General features: G+C 43.2%; 1 protein-coding gene across 5 annotated transcripts in view; it reads right to left on the reverse strand.

The window, feature by feature from the left end:
* The window catches only part of DOCK5 (dedicator of cytokinesis 5), a 207,442-nt gene that overhangs the window by 53,426 nt on the left and 135,026 nt on the right, over positions 1-18,990 (reverse strand). For all 5 annotated transcript variants that reach the window (XM_014830495.3, XM_070505184.1, XM_070505186.1 and 2 more), the window contains 8 exons: positions 17,874-17,985; positions 17,075-17,145; positions 16,367-16,473; positions 14,157-14,293; positions 10,283-10,378; positions 7,008-7,106; positions 3,834-3,928; positions 2,465-2,543 (listed from right to left, as the gene is read on the reverse strand). In XM_014830495.3, the coding sequence (XP_014685981.2) occupies positions 2,465-2,543; positions 3,834-3,928; positions 7,008-7,106; positions 10,283-10,378; positions 14,157-14,293; positions 16,367-16,473; positions 17,075-17,145; positions 17,874-17,985 (796 nt within the window). The remainder of the gene's footprint in view (positions 1-2,464; positions 2,544-3,833; positions 3,929-7,007; positions 7,107-10,282; positions 10,379-14,156; positions 14,294-16,366; positions 16,474-17,074; positions 17,146-17,873; positions 17,986-18,990) is intronic.

The following is an 18,990-nucleotide window of genomic DNA, read 5'->3' on the forward strand; positions in this document are numbered from 1 at the left end:
TATCCTGGCAAAATAATCATGGGTATTTAAGAATATTTAAAAAAAGAAGGCCACCACAATGCTATTTAACATAACAGAAAATGGAAACAATCTAAATGTTCACAAAAATTTGGTTAAATAAATCATGACCCAGCCATACAATGAGCTATATTCAACCATTAAAAATATTATGAAAATATTTAATATCATTGAAAAGATAATAGAGAAAGTAAAAAGGTCAATAGGTTACCAAAGAATGGCCCAGCTCGATTCCACTTTGGCACATACATATATATATATATAAATAAATACACACACACACATGTATACACACACACACACATGTATACACACACACGTATACACACACACGTATACACACACGTATACACACACATGTACACACACATGTATACACACACATGTATACACACACATGTATACACACACACGTATACACACACGCGTATACACACACACGTATACACACACATGTATACACACACACATGTATACACACACATGTATACACACACACATGTACACACACACATGTATACACACACATGTATACACACATGTATACACACACATGTATACACACATGTATACATACACACACATGTATACACACACATGTATACACACACATGTATACACACACACATGTATACACACACATGTATACACACACACATGTATACACACACATGTATACACACACACGTATATACACACACACATGTATACATACACACACACATGTATACACACACGTATATACACACACACATGTATACATACACACACATGTATACACACATGTATATACACACACATGTATACACACACATGTACACACACACATGTATACACACACATGTACACACACACATGTATACACACACGTATATACACACACACATGTATACATACACACACATGTATACACACACACGTATATACACACACATGTATACACACACATGTATATACACACATGTACACACACACATGTATACACACACACGTATATACACACACACATGTATACATACACACACATGTATACACACACACGTATATACACACACACATGTATACATACACACACATGTATACACACATGTATATACACACACATGTATACACACACATGTACACACACACATGTATACACACACATGTACACACACACATGTATACACACACGTATATACACACACACATGTATACATACACACACATGTATACACACACACGTATATACACACACACATGTATACATACACACACATGTATACACACATGTATATACACACACATGTATACACACACATGTACACACACACATGTATACACACACATGTACACACACACATGTATACACACACATGTACACACACATGTATACACACACGTATATACACACACATGTATACATACACACACATGTATACACACACATGTATATACACACACACATGTATACACACACATGTATACACACACATGTATATACACACACATGTATACACACACATGTACACACACACATGTATACACACACACGTATATACACACACACATGTATACATACACACACATGTATACACACACATGTATACACACACATGTATACACACACATGTATATACACACATGTATACACACACATGTACACACACACATGTACACACACACGTATATACACACACATGTATACATACACACACATGTATACACACACATGTATATACACACACACATGTATACACACACATGTATATACACACACACATGTATACACACACACGTATATGTACATGCACATATGTGTACACAATCTCCTCTACCTATGACTCTCCACTTCTAAAGTTCCACAGATACAAACAAAGGCTCATGACACAGTAACGCACATCGCCAAGAAAATGCACGCTGGAACGTCCACTCTCCGAGAGCAGGACCTTGTCTGCCTTCACCAGGGCCTAGAAGGATGCCCTGTACATGAAATATGCTAATGTTTGTTGGGTAAATGAATGAATGAACGAAGATGGAGCTAGTGGTCACCTGTTCTGCTATCACTTCGGACTTTCAAACAAGCGTGTACACAAACCACTCTAGAAACGAGGCCACCAGCAGGCAGAGGGACACCTGTGCGCCTTTGCGTGCACATCTGTGCATGTGTGTTCTGTTACCGGTGGAAGGTGGAACTACTTGTCTTTCAGTTTTCTTCTTTTTGCTTAGTTATATTTTCTACGATTACTTTTTTACATTTATTACTTTTACAGAGAGAAGAAAAAAACTTATTTTATTGGGTTTAAAGGACAGAATGACAAGAATACGTGCTTTAGGAAAGGAGAAAAGACAAGACAACTTTTTCCATTAGAAAATGATGAACTCTGAGGTCATGTTTTCCAAAAGGAAATAGTTCTGTTGCTGTGGCTGCGAACTCAAGGATCTCCTGGGTGAGCAGCATGCTTACCTGAAGTTCAAAGCTTGCCTGGTCCATGAAGAAGCTTGTGAGAACCTCAGCAAACTGATTGATAGCCCGGAGGAAAACCCTGGGGGAGGAAGACACTGGATAAAGAAGGCACCTTTTTGCTCTTCAAAACACTTCCCATCTTGTTAAAAATCAAAGCAAACCAAACCTAGACTTGGAAACATAAGACCCTTAGGTCTATCACGGCCCTTACAGACCAACAACAGAGCACAGTCTGCAGAGGACACGGAAAGTGAGTTTCAAAACTGACTACAAACACCACTCAAGCCCGCATCGCAATTTAGCCAGTTGAGGGTAGAGCTGAGAGGACAAGCCAGGCCTCCTGAGCCTCAGACCAGGGCTCTTTGCAAGCTATTGTGATGCCTCTGTTTTAAAGTCTAGGTTTCTGATACCATTTTTTCTCTAATCTGTACATAGACAGGAAGAGTTTTTCTAACCAAGTTATCAGGATCCTGTGGAGTTAACAATAATGCTTTTAATAAGCATAAATAAATAAAGCATAATAAAATGACTGACTTTATTTAGCTCTTTAAAAAATTCTGAAGCTTTTTAAATATAATGCACATATTCAGTTTATTTCGCTTTGATTCTACAAGTATTTGTCGTGGGCCAGGAACTACAAAGCACTGGCTTAGGTTTTGCCTTAAAAGAGACAGTTCCTGGTCTTAAGAAGTTTACAACTTGGTGGGGTCATTTGCAATCTGTAAATTTAACCATGATTCAACAAAGAATATGGAAAATTCTAGGAGAGGGGTATCGAAGAGGAATGGGGAGTCAAAGGAAGAGAAGATGACATCCAGGTTAGAAAGGCTTCATCTGGAGATGGCATTTGAGAGGGACCTTAAGGAATGGGTGGCACGTTGATGGCCAGAGATGCTGAAGAAGACACTGCAGGGGAAGAAGCAGCAGGAGGGACACCAGAGAACATGTTCAGGGACCAGGAAGAGGCCAGTCTGGTTGGAGTCCAGGTTGTCTATAGAAGGAAACAGTGGAAGATAAGTCTAGAGAGGGGGGGTGGGCCAGGCTGCAGAGGCCTTGAATGTCAGGATGACGAAGGCCCTGTGGAGCTGCTGAAAGATGCCATGTAGAGCTGATGCTCACGATTAATGTGAGAATGATGAGGAGACTACAGTAGAGAGAAGAGAGCATTGAGCTCGAGTCAGAGCAACTGCAGGTGCCCAGGTGAAATCAAGAACATGAGCACATAAACTAGGATTATGGCGGTGGGAAGATACTTACTTTAAAGACGATGGGTTTGAGGCAAAGAGATTTAACAGCACTTCACAAAGGTCAGATAGCTAGTTACCAGACCCAAGTATTCAGTGAAAAGCCTCGGGCCCTGCAGTCTTACCTGCTCTGCATCATATTCATGACCATCCAGTCTTTGGCATAGACATTCTTTCCAATCAGATCCTTAAACATGATAAACGTTTCCATGAGGAAGTCCTGCAGATAACAAAGGAGGAATGCGTGGGGAAAAACTGGGCTACATCTCATAGGCCCTTCCCCCAGTCTGTGGATAAGAGGGACCACTACATCAGAACAAGATGTCCCAAGTCCCATAACGGCCTGTCTTCTTAATAAGGTGTTTAGCGGTAACAAAGCATTTTTATAGCTCTCATATGATTTGACTTTTACATCATATAATCTGATCAGGAAGATAAGGATGAAAAAAATTGTCCACATTTTACAAATATAAAACTGAGGCTGTGAAAAATTAAATGATTTGCTTAAGGTCACAAACAGCAGGAAGCAGGAGAGCTGGGAAGAGAACTTGGGGTTCTGGACTGCATTTTAGAGCCATAATGTCTTCAGTTCTCTGCTGCCAAGTGGTGTCTGAATAGATCTACTGCACTTAAAACAAATTCACCAGTAATTGTGAGAAACTGATACTTCTAATAACTCTGAGTCCAATTCTCCTTTATTATTGTTAGAAAAGAACCAAAATGCTATAAATAAGAAGCAAAGTCATCATTCCTCCTGTTCCAGGAATGTTACCATGTGTAGCCTGGGAGAAGGGTCTTTAATGGTCCTTATAGAGATGATAGCAGTGGGTCCTGATGACTGCAATGACTAATAACGAGAGTACACAGGGCACAGCATCGAAAACACAGCTATTCTACTCAAAAGGGGGCTATGTGTAAAAAGTAACTCAGAAACCGAACAATCAGACTAAAAACCAGAGCTAAAAAGTTTTGAAAGCTTTTTTATTTATTAGTTAGTTAAATTTAGACATTTTCCACTTGGATTCCTGAAATGAAAATCCAGTCCAACTTCTTTGGCACTAAACTACGGAGTCCTAGCCCATGACTTACATCAGGCAGCAGAAAGGACACGGTAATTGGGAGGCAGGAGGCCTAGGTTCTATTCCTGACGCTATTCCTCCGAGATACTGCTCGAGTCGGTCAACTTCCTGCACTTTGGATGCCAAACGGCACAGGAAAGGGAGCAATCCTGGCTCTGAAGTCTGTGCTACCCTGGAACCTTCCTTCGGGTTGAAAGGGGAGTCAAACTTTCCTACCCTCAATTCGGAAATCACAGACATATTTCACGAGTTCTTAACTTTTTCATTATACATTTTAAGTGCACTCACCAATTTATTCTATCAACTTTTCCTCTCAAATCAACACGAATTTATGGTTTGTCAAGCAAGGATTAAATTTAGATGCCAGTTATCGGCTTCCAAGGCTGACTCTACATTCAACTCTTGGTAATCTAACTGTAAACAGTGATGGCATAATAAAGGCAATTCACAGGTAATCCCAGGCCTCATCGTATCTCCCACTTCCACAGTCTTTCAAGTGATCTGTTCGGAAGGCATGTGAGAGCGTGAAAGGACAGTCCATGGAAAGTCAGAGGCCGCTGTGACCTGCAGTCTGCCACTGATGGCTAAGGTTCCCTCATGGGGATAATAATCCTCTTTTAATAAGATGATAGAGCGGGAAGAGCTCACCACTGTTATGGAAAACAGGAGTGAAACCTGTTTTTTCTTACCTAATGGAGCCAAACTGTCAAGAGTCTGAATTTAGGATAACTTATTCTACCTGCTTTCTGAAGGAAACTTGAAAAAAAGGCACTAAACTATTTTTATATTAATTTTACCTTACATTACAATAATAATAAAATCATTATTATAAGCAGCTAGTCTTCATAGGCATTAACTGCATGTCAAGCACAAAGTTAGGCATTTTCCACGTGTGGAGTCAATCAACAGTCACTCATGCTAACCCTCAAGGTGGGTACTATCTTGGAGACGAGGAAACTGAAGTTTAATGAGGTGAAATAGCTTGCCCAACATTTCATACACGGAAGTGGAATCACCAGAATTCAAACCCAGATCTCAGTGTTCTAAAGCCTGTGTTCTTAAACCCACTACATCATCTGCCTGTGGAGGAGAAACATCGCTACCCTTGGCTTCCATCCCTCCCCTCACCTCCTCTCTTCTTGATTCTCTGGCACCAGGTCTCACCTAGAGATGCTCTGTGGGCACACCTCCATTTGCTACGGGTGCCTGTACCACGCCACCTGCCAGAGCATGGCCTTAGTGGAGGTCCCCGTAAGCCTCTGGATTCAGCCACAGCCTTTTGTGAGTTCCTCACTGGACCTACCACTACCACTAATGATAAAGAGTACTTTCTCTCTAGATTCCTTGGGTGTTTTTCCATCACGTGGACCTCACAGAAAGGAGGGTGACTGGCAGGAAAGGAGCTGGATATCCTTGGGTGTACTGGCCATGCACTGTTGGTATAATACAAGCAGAAAGTAGAAAATCCAGTGCATAAAGACGACTGGGAGATGCATGGTTGATGGGAAGTTATCCAGAACAAAGACTAGTGCCATGAGACATCCGATTGCTAATCTAGCTCCATGTCCAGCCCTCTGCTTCGCAAGATAAGATGATACCTTCAGGGACATTTTAACAGCCACCAATAATTCACTAAAGGTAAAGATCCTGGAGAAGTAACCAGGGGCCTAACTTAGCTCTTAGGCAACCTTTGGTTGTACACTAAATAGTAAATATGAGAACAATTTTCTTGTTTAAAACAAAAGAGAATGGAATATTTTCAACTGAAGATAATTTACTAAACGTTATATAAGGGGAAAGTATTACCTCTTCCTGTTTCCCTTTCCAGGGAACACTGGAAATGATGATGTCCACCACATCTCAGAAGACTGTGCACACCTCTGCCTCCTCAAACCCTCGCCCTGGCAGGAGTAACTACCTTCCCTGAAAATGAGACACTATCCTCTTCTGAGAGTAAAAAAGATCTCCCAAATGTTTCTAAATAAGGGCTCTCTTGAATCCAAGAGACTTAGGGGGCTGAGTGAAAACCTCTTGGTATACATATTTTACTCTTCTTCAAATTAACATTTTCCTTTTCATGGTCATTATGGACAGCCACACAGCATTGGACACGGATGAGGAGAGAACCCTGGACTCAGGATGCTCAGTTTTGTTTATTTTTTTTTTTTTGCCAAACATAAAAATTCTTAAGGCTACCAGGACCCAATGAAAACAACTTACGATGATATCTTGTCTGGTTTTGAATGTGCTGATATAGTGGGTGTAGTGGCTGTCGTCCATTTGCCGCAGGATGGCTATCATGCAAGCAACAAAACTCCCCTGGAAGGAGAAAGAGAACACAAATCCAGGACTCCTGAGACCACCAACTGCCAAAACAAGATTTGGATGTGTATACTTTGGTTTTCCCCACCCAATTACCGAAGCAGGGACCCTCCAAAGTGGAAACATGTTGCATTCCAAAGGTTCAAAGGGCATGCACTTTGCTGTTTCTGCTTAAAAGACCTTCCAGGTTTGAGTTAAGGCACGTGGAAGGTTTTACTCATCCCATTAATAGACACGATCCATGGAATCCTGTAGGTCAAGGGACACTGACTCTAAGATATCAGCTAGATTCCTAGTTAACATGTAACTTGTGGACTTTGAGCTTCTTGTTGAGACAGAGCTGTAGTACAGAAGTCCATGGAGAAACGTCTGAAATAGTCAGATCCTTTCAACAAATCTGAGTCTGGAAGAACGCAAAGAGGAGAAAGAAAGGGAGCAAAACTGAGAGTGGAGGAGCAGAGGAGACAAGAGATGAGAGTTCCGGGCTAGAACACTTCAGGGTCATTTCTACAGCTCTAGAACCTTCAGCCTGTTACTCCCAGCATGCTATGCATGTGTAACTGTGGACCTGGTTCGAAGAATAATTAGATAATTAACATCATTTCTATTTTTGAGGTCAGGAATTACATATTCAATGTGCTTTCCCCTAGTCCAACCATATTTTAATCACAGACTTAACTTTCTAGCCGTAGGACAAATAACTTGGGTAATATCCTCCTGCATTCATATAGTTAATGAAAACAACACAAATTTAAACAAATTTGGCACAGAGGAGATTAATATGCAGCTGTTCTTGGGATGGAGGAAATGACTTCCTAAACACAAAAGCAATGAAAGACTATCCATGTACAGCTCTCTAGGAATGAATGTCTTAGTCTCTTTTGTTTCAAAAAGCTTATTTTTCTAATTATAAAGCAATGTCAATTTATGGTACTAAGGCTTTTGCTATATATTGCCTAACTAGCATACAGCTTGCATTCCCATCAGTATTTAACACTATTTGTTTCTCCAGACCTTTGCTTACTCTGGGTATTGGTGATTTACTTAATCTCATTTTTGGTTAATTTGCATTTTTTTTTGTTCTGAATTACACATTCTGTCCATATGTTTGCAGTCCATTTATTTTTCTCATTTTGCTGTTTGCTCATATTCTTTAACCACTTTTTAATTTAAAAAAAATTTTTTAGTGGTTTGTAATAGCTCTTCATACATTATGCCTATTAGCCACTTGTCACATATTTTACAAATAATTTTTACAGTTTTTTAAAGATTTATTTTTCCTTTTTCTCCCCAAAGCCCCCAGGTACATAGTTGTCTATTTTAGTTGTGGGTCCTTCTAGTTGTAGCATGTGGGATGCCACCTCAGCGTGGCTAGATGAGTGGTGCCATGTCCGGGCTCAGGATCTGAACCGGCGAAACCCTGGGCCGCCAAAGCAGAGAGCGCAAACTTAAACCTCTCGGCCATGGGGCCAGCTCTAATTTTTAGTTTTGTGCTTGACATTTAATTTGCACATATAAATATATTTTCACATATAAATATATTTTCACATATAAATTTTTTACCAAGTAAACTCTAGTTTTTTTCTTTTATAGTATCCTTTCAATTTTTAAAAATTCATGAATCCATTTTCTTTCAGAAATAGGTATACATTCATTCATATTTTCTTCTAGTTGCCTTATGCTTTAATTTTTTTTACATTCAACCTTTCATTCCATATGGAATTTATTTATTTATTTATTTGAAGATTGGCACCTGAGTAACATCTGTTGCCAATCTTCTTTTTTTTCTTCTTCTTCCCCCCGAAGTCCCCCTGTACACAGTTGTATATCATAGTTTTATGGGACGCCGCCTCAACATGGCTCGATGAGCCATGCCAGATCCACGCCCAGGATCCAAACCGGTGAAACCCTGGGCAGCCGAAGTGGAGCATATGAACTTAACCACTTGGCCACCGGGCTGGCCCCTCAATCATCCTTTTTATCTGTATTAGACACAGTAGATGGAGAATAAGAGGCCAGAGCAACACTGACATTTCTAAAAGCATGCTAATCACAAGTTCTTTAAAAGGTTTGTTTCCCCTTTGAACCGAAAGGGCTGGACAGTATCCCAGGGCACCCATCTACACTAAACATCAGTGGAGAGAAGATGTAGGGGCAAGACTACATGTATCAGAATTCCTCTCATGACGACCGTCCACTGCATAGCTGGAAACCTAATCTGATAAGCTGCTTGGGGATGGGGATGGTTGACGACATGCAGACTCTGCAGCCAGGCTGGCTGCCTGAGTCCTAACCCAACTCAACCACCTGGCAGTCGTGTAACCTTGGGCAGGTTTCTTAACCTCTCTGTGCGTGTTTCCTCATTTGAAAAATGGAGCTAATGAAAGAACTACCTAACAGGATTGGCATGAGCTTTCAATGAGACACAAGTGCTTAAAATAGTTTCTGGCACAAAAGAATTTAAAAAATCAGCTAATGACTACTACTATCATCATCATACAGCAGGAAGTTCTAATACTGTTACTATTATCACTCTAAGGAGGGTGGATCCAGACAGAGCTTGTATATATTGAGAACTAGAACTAAATTACTGAGATAATAGAGGAAATGCTGAATGCACCCACCAAAACCCTTCATTTTCTGCTCATCAAGGCTCCTATTTTCCTTAAATAAAATATTAAACAAATATTTAAAGAGTATAAGGTCAAATGGGGGCCGAGTTCTCAGTCTACCTAGGGTGCCTGCTTGCCTCAGTGGGTCTCTCCTTTAATGCATTATAACAGTCTTTTCTTCAACCTTTGATACGAACAGGACTTTTCAAGAATGCATCCACATGCTTCGTATTTACGGGATCCTTAATAACTTGACTCCATTAGCCTCCCCTCTCACCCTGTTGGAGTATCTTCCCTCAAGAGAAAATTAGTGTCAGAATCAAGATCTGCTCACAGTTATGACCCAGGGTCACCCATTATGGGGAAGGGGTTGAAAAGTTCTAGACTCCACTCATTTCCCGAGGGAGCTACGCCGCATGGCATGCAGGCAGAGACAGTAAACTGCAATGTGAGGGTCTGCGTGAATTTGGTCTCCGGATGCTGGCCGCCAGAGCCCCCCAGTGGGCAGGCGGGACACTGAGAAGCAGCGATGGCAGCGTGGCCCCCTGAAGCAGTACTTACGATGTGGGGAGACTGTCGGCTCATCCCAATCACGGTCCGGTTGATCCTTCTCAGCAGCCGTTCCATTATCAGCTGTATGTGCATCGCCGTGGGGCCCTGAGGGGAAACACAGGAACTGACACCACTTCTTCTGCCTCAGCTTCACTTTTCTTAAGGAAACTTGGGCAGATGAGTTTTCTCTCTGACTCCTTCTGGCTCTTTCCTACAAAGCAATCTCTTGTCCAAAAGGGAAAAACGGTTTCACGGAATAATACATAATGTTACTAAGGAATCCGTTGAAAATAATCAGTTATAACATTTAAAAGATGAGTGTGGGGATGCAGAGGAGAAGGCCTCCCTAATAGCCCAGACCATCCGGGCTCACTGAGAGCTCACCATGGCCACCGACTCAACACAGTTTTGGGGAGACCCCCATTAGCATGAGGTGCTCGGTCCTGACGCTGAGCAGATCAGGTAGCCCAGGACAGTTAGGCAGGTTTACGGGAAATAAAGGCAAAATATACAGTTCTTGCCAACTTCTGTGTTGGAGAAAGAAAAACAAACAAGAAATTCAAATCAAGGATATTGTTATAGACTGAAAGTTTGTGGTTCAAAAGTCGTGTGTTGAAGCTCTAACGCCTAAGGCGATGGTCTTTGGAGATGGGGCCTTCAGAGGCAATTAGGTCATGAAGGCACTGCCCTTGTCTGAAGGGATTAGTGTCCTTATAAGAAGAGACGCTAGAGTTTGCCCTTTCTTTCTCTCCACAAGGAAAGGCCGTGTGAGGCCATAGCGAGAAGGTGGCCGTCCGTAGGCCAGGAGGAGGGTCCTCACCAGGAACCCACCACACCAGCACCCTGACCTTGGACTTCCAGCCTCCAGAACTGTGAGAAATAAATATCTGTTCTTTAAGCCCCCAGCCTACGGTACTTCGTTTTGGCAGCCTGAGCAGACTAACGGGGGGGGGTTTATATTTTGACTCTGTCATGTGTGACCATGAGCAATTATTTAACCTTGTTGAGCTTCGGTTTTCATAGCTGTAAAAAATAAATAAATAAATAAACGAAAAGGTTCCCTTATAGGAATGAGTTGGGTTGATGTAGACAACAGTGGCTCTTACATGTTTATTCTTGGGGCCGGCCCAGTGGCACAGCAGTTAAGTGCGCACGTTCCGCTTTTCGGCAGCCCGGGATTTGCTGGTTTGGATCCCGGGTGCGGACATGGTACCGCTTGGCAAGCCATGCTGCGGCAGGCGTCCCACATATAAAGTAGAGGAAGATGGGCACGGATGTTAGCTCAGGGCCAGTCTTCCTCAGCAAAAAGAGGAGGACTGGCAGTAGTTAGCTCAGGCCTAATCTTCCTCAAAAAAAAAAAAGTTTATTCTTTATTCTTCCTTCTTTCCTTTTTTGTGGTTTGATGTTACTCATTTGGCTCAATATTCAACTTGACTTTTCAAAGCCTTTATCCATTCTTGCTACATGATAGATATTCTGAAACTCCTGCTTAATGCTTCAAATACCTAAATCATTGCTACATGTAGCTTTATTAGAACATCAAGTACTCTTAGCTTCCCCTCTCTCTCCCTCCCTTCTTTCCTTCCTGGCTTCTTATTATTTATTTACTTGCTTCAAGAGATTCATAAAACCTGCCTCTCCTGTTGATGCTGTTTTCACCTCCACTTACTCATCAATTCCACACTGTCAACCTCACTAGGTGTGTAAATCCTGTGTGGGGCCCCGTGTGGAGGTATGAAAATGAATCAGGCATTCTCTGAGCCCTTAAGAGATTTACACTCCAGCAGGAGAGCTGGAACATGAATATAAAGAGGCAAACCCCAAAGATCCCACTAGAAGGTCAGCTCCATGCGGGCAGGGTGCTCGCTTCTCTTGTTCATGGCTATGTTCTTAGGCCTATCACAGTGCCCGAAGCATAGCAGCTGTGGAATTAGTATTTGTGAACAGAATTCATAACTCAAGGTACAAAACGATAAGAGCCTGAAAAGAGACGAGAGGACAGCATGAAGGCAACTAGCTGAGTGCGGGCACTGGGCAGGACGGCACCAAGAACAACTTCACGGAGATGCTCGCTGCAGCTGGACTTTCAAAAACAAAGACAGTTCGAGGACATGGCTGTGGGAGAAGAGGAGGGGATCCCGGACTATCAAAAAAGGCACAGGAATCAATGTCAGTAATCAGAGCCTGGACTTAACTGAGGAGAGGAGAAGATACGAGAAGACATAGGGAATTAGTTGGTACATTCAAAGATGCTTATGATGGGGGAAAAGTACCATTATCATCACCACCAAAAAATTACTTAATTTACTACTCTAACAGAGCTCCAAAATCAATACTTTTGAATGCCTCTGCTCATCAGAGGGAACATTATTGGGAAGACAAAAAAATATATATATTATTTAAAAGCCAATTAAATCTCCGAGAACAGGACACAAATACTTTCATTCAAGTCATTTCTGAAGAGTCCTTCTATGTGGTCAGAAGGTGGGCAGAGATACTATATATTAAAAAACAGGATCGGAAGTGGAAGAGACCTAAGAGGTCATCTAGAACAATTTCTCCATAGGATTGAATGGGAAATTGAGACACCATGAGATGCGCTTAAGGATACAGAGTTACAGAGAGGTAATACTGGGAGTGGAAACCAAAGGGCCTCATTCCTATGTTTCAGGTTAACTCTGGATCATATACACATGGAGCCCCAACCAAACCAAACAGCCTAGTACATTGGTACAAAACTTACAGGGCTTGGAGCTTCATTTTACTATTTTAATTACTGAGTCATAAGAGCTACTTTTTAAAAATACTACTGTCATTATGACATAATTGGTCACAATTATTTATTTGCTGCAAAGTCCTTAGTTGGGAATCAAATCTCAAATCACAAAATTCCTCGGGAAAATTTATTCCATTTTATAAAGTGGTTTAAGCAAAAAAAGCAATCATCTATAATTAATAAATATCAAATAAATAGTACAAATAGTAAGGTGGGCCATAGGGGCTCAGGGAAGGGAAGAGACAAGGGGGAGAGTAGGTAACAAGAGCAGTGGCGTCTTCCCGGACTTCTGCGGCAGAGACGACGCCTAAACTGGGGTGGATCTCAAGCAGGGAGCTGAGGACTTAGCCATGGGAAAGCGGCAGTGTTCTCCATGTTTTTTAGCAGAACCGAATCTAAAGATATTGGTAAGACTAAGGGCTTAGGCAAAACCAAGGGTGACTTCCCTATGCTGCGGGGAATGTCTGAGCCATCATGGGGGTGGTGACTATGTTTTGTGCTCAAGAGGACACACTCTACAGAGTTCTTCGGCCTCTTGAACAGAGGCCATGCCTGAGGTTGCAGGCTGTGCTGTCTCCAGAACATGGCCAATCCAGGCAGGGTCAGCCCCAGGATTTTCGGAGGGCGGGGTGCTCAGGTTACAGAGATGAGGTAAGATAAGAAAATACATAACTTCCGCTAGGCTCCAGATGGAAGGATCAGTGTCAGAGAGAATATAAAAATGAGAACTTCTCAGCAGCTCAGGGACACCAACAGTTGTCAGGTGCCAGAGGTATAAGAGGATAGAGGTGTATATGCAAAAAGTCTAAGCACAGCTCTGGTTCCTAAAAGTCCTCACAGGGACCTCAGTGATGGTCAAGCCAGGAAAACCAGCCAGGAGCAGGCCCAGCGGTAAGCAGAACTCTCCCTGACCTACATGTGCACAGCAGGCTCCAGCAAGGAGAAGCCCCTCCGATCACCTCTGAAATGGTGCAGCCTGCCCCAGCACCAGCTTCTAAACTGCCTGGGCCACGCCCTGAGACCAGGAGGCCAGGGAGGCATTCTTGTCCCAGGCAAAGGGACCAGTGCAGTGCATGCTGTGGTCTGCATCAGTGACAATTCGCTCACCACATCCTTCCTGTCCAGCACTTCCAGGATGTTGCTCAGAAGCTGCGAGCTCGCCTCAGGGTCAGGCCTGCTGGAGTTGTCGTCTAACTGGCCGCTGAGCTGGTCTATGAGCAGTGGCAGCAGCACGTCTCTGCACTCTGAGAGAGAAAACGAAGACAGCTCAGCAGCCGCAGCGTCACCTCCTGAACCACCCGGCTCCTCCCTGCCAATCTGTCTGCCCCTTCCCACAGCTCCGAGCTCTGACCCCACCCTGTGGGGGGCCAGAGTCCCTCCAGGCCACGAGGAGCACACAATTTTAGGCACGGAACTTCAGCCCTGTAACTGGATTTTAAAAACTAAGAAAACTACACTTATCATAGATACAAGTCACAGAATGTTTAAAGTATTTAACAATTTCTTTAGCTTTTGTGTGTGTGTGTGTGTGTGTGTGTGTGACGAAGATTGGCCCTGAGCTAACATCTGTGCCAGTCTTCCTCTATTTTGTATGTGGGATGTCTGCCACATCACCGTTTGATGAGTGGTGTGTAGGTCCGTCCCCGGGATCTGAACCCGTGAACGCTGGGCCGCCAAAGCCGAGCACAGGAACTTCACTACATCACTGGGCCGGCCCATCTTTGATTTTTTCAAAAATGCCAATTCGATACTTGAAAGATAAGTCATAGAAAACTAATACACTAAGCAAGTTATACACTTAAAAAAATTTCTTTTGAAATTTTCTGCCTAATGGAGAAAATTTACTCTAAAATTCCCATAAATACTGAGGTTCACTAGTACATTTCAAAGTGTCTGCCAGACCTCCTGCTCATGTTTTTGCAGCCATGTGGACTTCGTAAGGTAAGGTATTATCTCTCTACTGTGTCTTCCTGCTGGGATCTTCACCATCTTAAAACATTATGATGATGAGTCCAGATATTCTGGTTGCTAACAGAAATGGTTGTTAATAGTGAGAATATGTCTTCTAATTGGAACTAACTAGTGCCTGCTTGCTCTTGTGCTCAAACACCCCATCTTTATCATCTCATTTATCCTTTCTGCATCCTTAGAGGCAGAGATTATCATGCCATATTAAGATGTGTAATAATCTTCTGTTTTCTACTTAGCACTCACTAGCTTTTTGCACTACCTCCAACTATGTCCTTGTAACAGCTGAAATTCTAAGCACGAATTCATAGCGACAGAAACGTCAGAACCCAAAGAGGCTTCTGATTTGGTCTAGTTCAAGACCTTCCTTCCACAAATGGAAACTGAGACTCAGAGGTCACTTATCTGTCCACAGTTACACAACTAGCCAGGGCAGGGCCAGAAGGTTCTCACACCAACAAACCACAAGCTTTTCCCTATTTCTGACAAGCCCTGAGATCCTCAAACCCTCCAAGCAATCCACACAGCAGGAGGTCACCCTCTGAGCTTCCTAACCTGGCGGTAACTCCAAAAGAAGTTCCCACCACTGCCCCATTCTAGCAAGTCGTGGGTTACTGGGGAGAGACGAGGCATTAGACCTCTTCCCCATACCAACTTCGGAACAGGAGCACACTGATGCAGACGTTGTGGCTACATGCTTAACTCTAGTTATAAAATGAAAGATCTTTTATCAGTTAAGAGTTTTCTCCCGTCGTGTCCCCCTCAACTCCCAGCAGTACGCTCATAATAGGGCTCCCTTCCACCCTCCCCAAAAAACCTCTGATTTATTGTATTTACCAATTTCCCTGGTGTAAATATCTGCACATGGTCACTTTTCAGCTACTAAAGTGACATGACTGAGCACAGAGTTGCGAAGAGATGCACATAATTAGCTCTCCTGAGCCGTACAAGCGGCACCCAGCACACTGCTGCCCAAGGCCCCGCCGCCTGGTTTCTGAGGTTATGCAACAAGCAGAGGTTGAAGAAGATGCGTTTGTTTCAAAGGACCGTCCTTCCTGCTTACCTCTCTTTCTGGGATTCCAATTTTGAGAATCAAGTTCTCTGAGTAAAGCAACACTCGATTGTTCTAATTAAAGATTAAAGATCACACAATTTTGCTCTTTTAGGAACTATTGGACATATTGAACTGACTTCACCTTCTCCTCAAAACTGGTTTCCCAGGAGGTCCTTAAGTACCAACAAACAACTAGGAAGGACATTATTGACGTAAAAAAGAGAAAAGGCGGGTGTTGGCTGAGGCAGCAGCAGGGCTGGAACTTCCGTAAGCAGCAGTTCTGGAGGAGCCTTACCTGACTGCAGGAAAAGATTGCTCTCCACTATCTTGGTCATGCAGTTAAGTTTCTGGCGAACTAACTGGTTGTCAGGAATGCTCTGAATGAACTTGCAGAAGAGCACACTGGAAGAGAAACCCCAGGGGTTAGTGTTTCCCTTCTGCCAAGTGGCAGGTGTCATTACACTAGGCCCCTGTGCTCTGAGATCCAGGCGTGCAGAGGTGGATCTGGGATTCTCTCCCGAATGACCTGAGAGTCTGTCTTTAGGAAGCAAAGGAGAGGCGGTGTCCACGCTCACGACAGGGCTCAGCCCTGGAGCTGACTCTGCTCAACCTGCCCGAGCACAGGCGGGTCCAGCACTGCTGTGCAGACCTGCCTTAAGGCTCCACTTCTGCAAAATCCTTTTCTGGCTAACTCTATCCCAGTGTCGATCGCCATCTGGCTTTGCATTCCTGGGGTACGTAGGTATAGGGCTAGAAACATATTATTATATCTTTCTTCTGTAGTTAATTTTATGTCTGCAGGTCTTGTTTCCCCAGAGAAAGTGCAAACCTCTCTCGGAGGCAGGCTTTGTGTCTTCCTTTATATCTTCCACAGCACTGAGCACAAAAAGGTGTTCAGTTAATACATACCAGAGGAAGAGCAGCACGCGCAGCAGCCCTGGCCCCAGGCAAACAAAGCTACTTTTCTTTTAAAGTCAAGAAGCAGAAGTTTTTTGCTATTTACCTGAGCTCAACAGGATCGAAAACAAGCTTGACGTCATTAATTATGCTAGGAAGGTACTTCAAAGCTGCCCCCTGTAAGAAAAACACCAAAGGGAAATTCAGTTGCCACGCAGGATAAATACAAAATGTACCACTTGAAGCCAGCAAGAAAAGGCTGTGCTGGATCTTAAACAGGGAACTGGACACAGATGCTCCTGAATGGAGAGGAGAGCTGAGGTTGCGACACGAGACCTCCAAAATCTTTTTCCTGAAAGTCAGGAGGCACAGGTTTTTGTCTTCATTACCAACAGGCACTGTCTATTTGGAATTCATTTTTCTGTCTAAGAAGGTAGCTAAAATCTCGATGTCTCCCTCATAAAGTTGCCATAAAGAGCAAGGAATAAACTAAAGTTCAACTTTTGAGTCTTCACAGATTATGTATTTTACATTAAAAATTGATAATGATCAAAATGATGGTGACTTTGGGCTTCTGAGATAAAAGAGAGAACGAAGAATGAAAACCTGCCGCCTGTAACATCATCAGGATCAACTGGCTGAATTCACAGCAGCCACAAAAGCCATTCAAGGGACATCTAAAAGGGTCACTTGGCTTTGGCAGACTGATATTTGAAAAATACTAATGTATGTAAAACTTAAAACACAAGGTTTTCCCTTTACTTTCTATAAGTCACTCTGAAATTCTCCAGCTTTCCATGCTATGATTCACTAAGTTTCTCTCCCATCGTGGCCAGTTCTGTGCTGTCCCAGAACATCCTCACCAAAAGCATTGAAAGAGTCACCCATGATGACGCCACGCTGACCTTGATCTTGACAGCTTCCTCCAGGGGCATGTCCATTAGCGTATTGAAAGCAAGAAATAACTGGCGGATCGAATTATTAAATTCATCTCCATCTTCACTTTGGCCATAAAATCTTCACAGGAAAAAGAGAAAAACAGTCAGATTTTCCATCTTTAAAAGAAATTTTCAAATAGATTTTCAGCCTAAACAATGCTGGAGGCCCAGGCCTCTCACTGCTTCAAATCAAGCAAAAAGAAGGCACAGGGTGCTCGAAGATGGTTCCAGGGGGGAGAAGAGACTACCAGCTGGGCAAAGGCGGGGTTGTCATTTATATGTAAAGCCCTACCACAGAGTTCTCCAACTGGTCCCCTATGACCAGCCCGTCAGGAAGCACTCCCCTGAGGCTGTGAAGGCCACAGTCTTGGGACTGTCCTCCATCTTAGTGGTCTGTGGGCATTTCCGGCATGGAGGGGAGCTGCCTTGCCTGAAGCAGCAGACGAGCCCTACCGCACGCCCGCCTTCCTCAGCTCCTTAGCAGAATGTCCAATAAGCGAGGGACTCCTCCCAGCTAACTCCCCTGACACCCCATGCTTGCCACATTTTATCCTCTGGCATCACTCTTTCTCGTGTCCCTTGTCCTCCTTTCCTGCGTCACTCTAATCATTCTGTCTCATCTAATCGAGCCCTAACCATCTGAGTTGAAGTTTCAGACAAGGGGTAGAGAAGCTCCTTAACCAGAAACGTTCTGAACCAGGCCAGCATGCGAGCCCAGTTGGTGCCACTGCAGTCACTGCACTGGCCGCGCTGGTGCTGACCTGCCCTCCACAGGGGCCTCCCAGGACACAGGGCCCCTTAGTCTTCACTGATTCGTGCTTGTTTTGATTCAAGTATTTTGCTTGTCTTCAAGATCTGTCCACCAACTGAAGTTAGTTCTTTCTCGTAAGTAGAAATTGGGAGGTTTTGGTTCTCAGAAACACAAAAGCCCCAAATTGTAGTACAAGTGCACATACACTGGGCGGCAACTTTACTGCCCAGTGATCAAGAGAACGGATAGCTTGAATTCAGAACTGTGTACACTCTCACACACACACACACACGCACATACGGATTTAAATTCGTGCCCTCCATTTGCTGGTAC

This window comes from Equus asinus, chromosome 3 (genome assembly GCF_041296235.1).
Source record: "Equus asinus isolate D_3611 breed Donkey chromosome 3, EquAss-T2T_v2, whole genome shotgun sequence".
In the NCBI taxonomy this organism is placed as follows: Eukaryota; Metazoa; Chordata; class Mammalia; order Perissodactyla; family Equidae; genus Equus; species Equus asinus.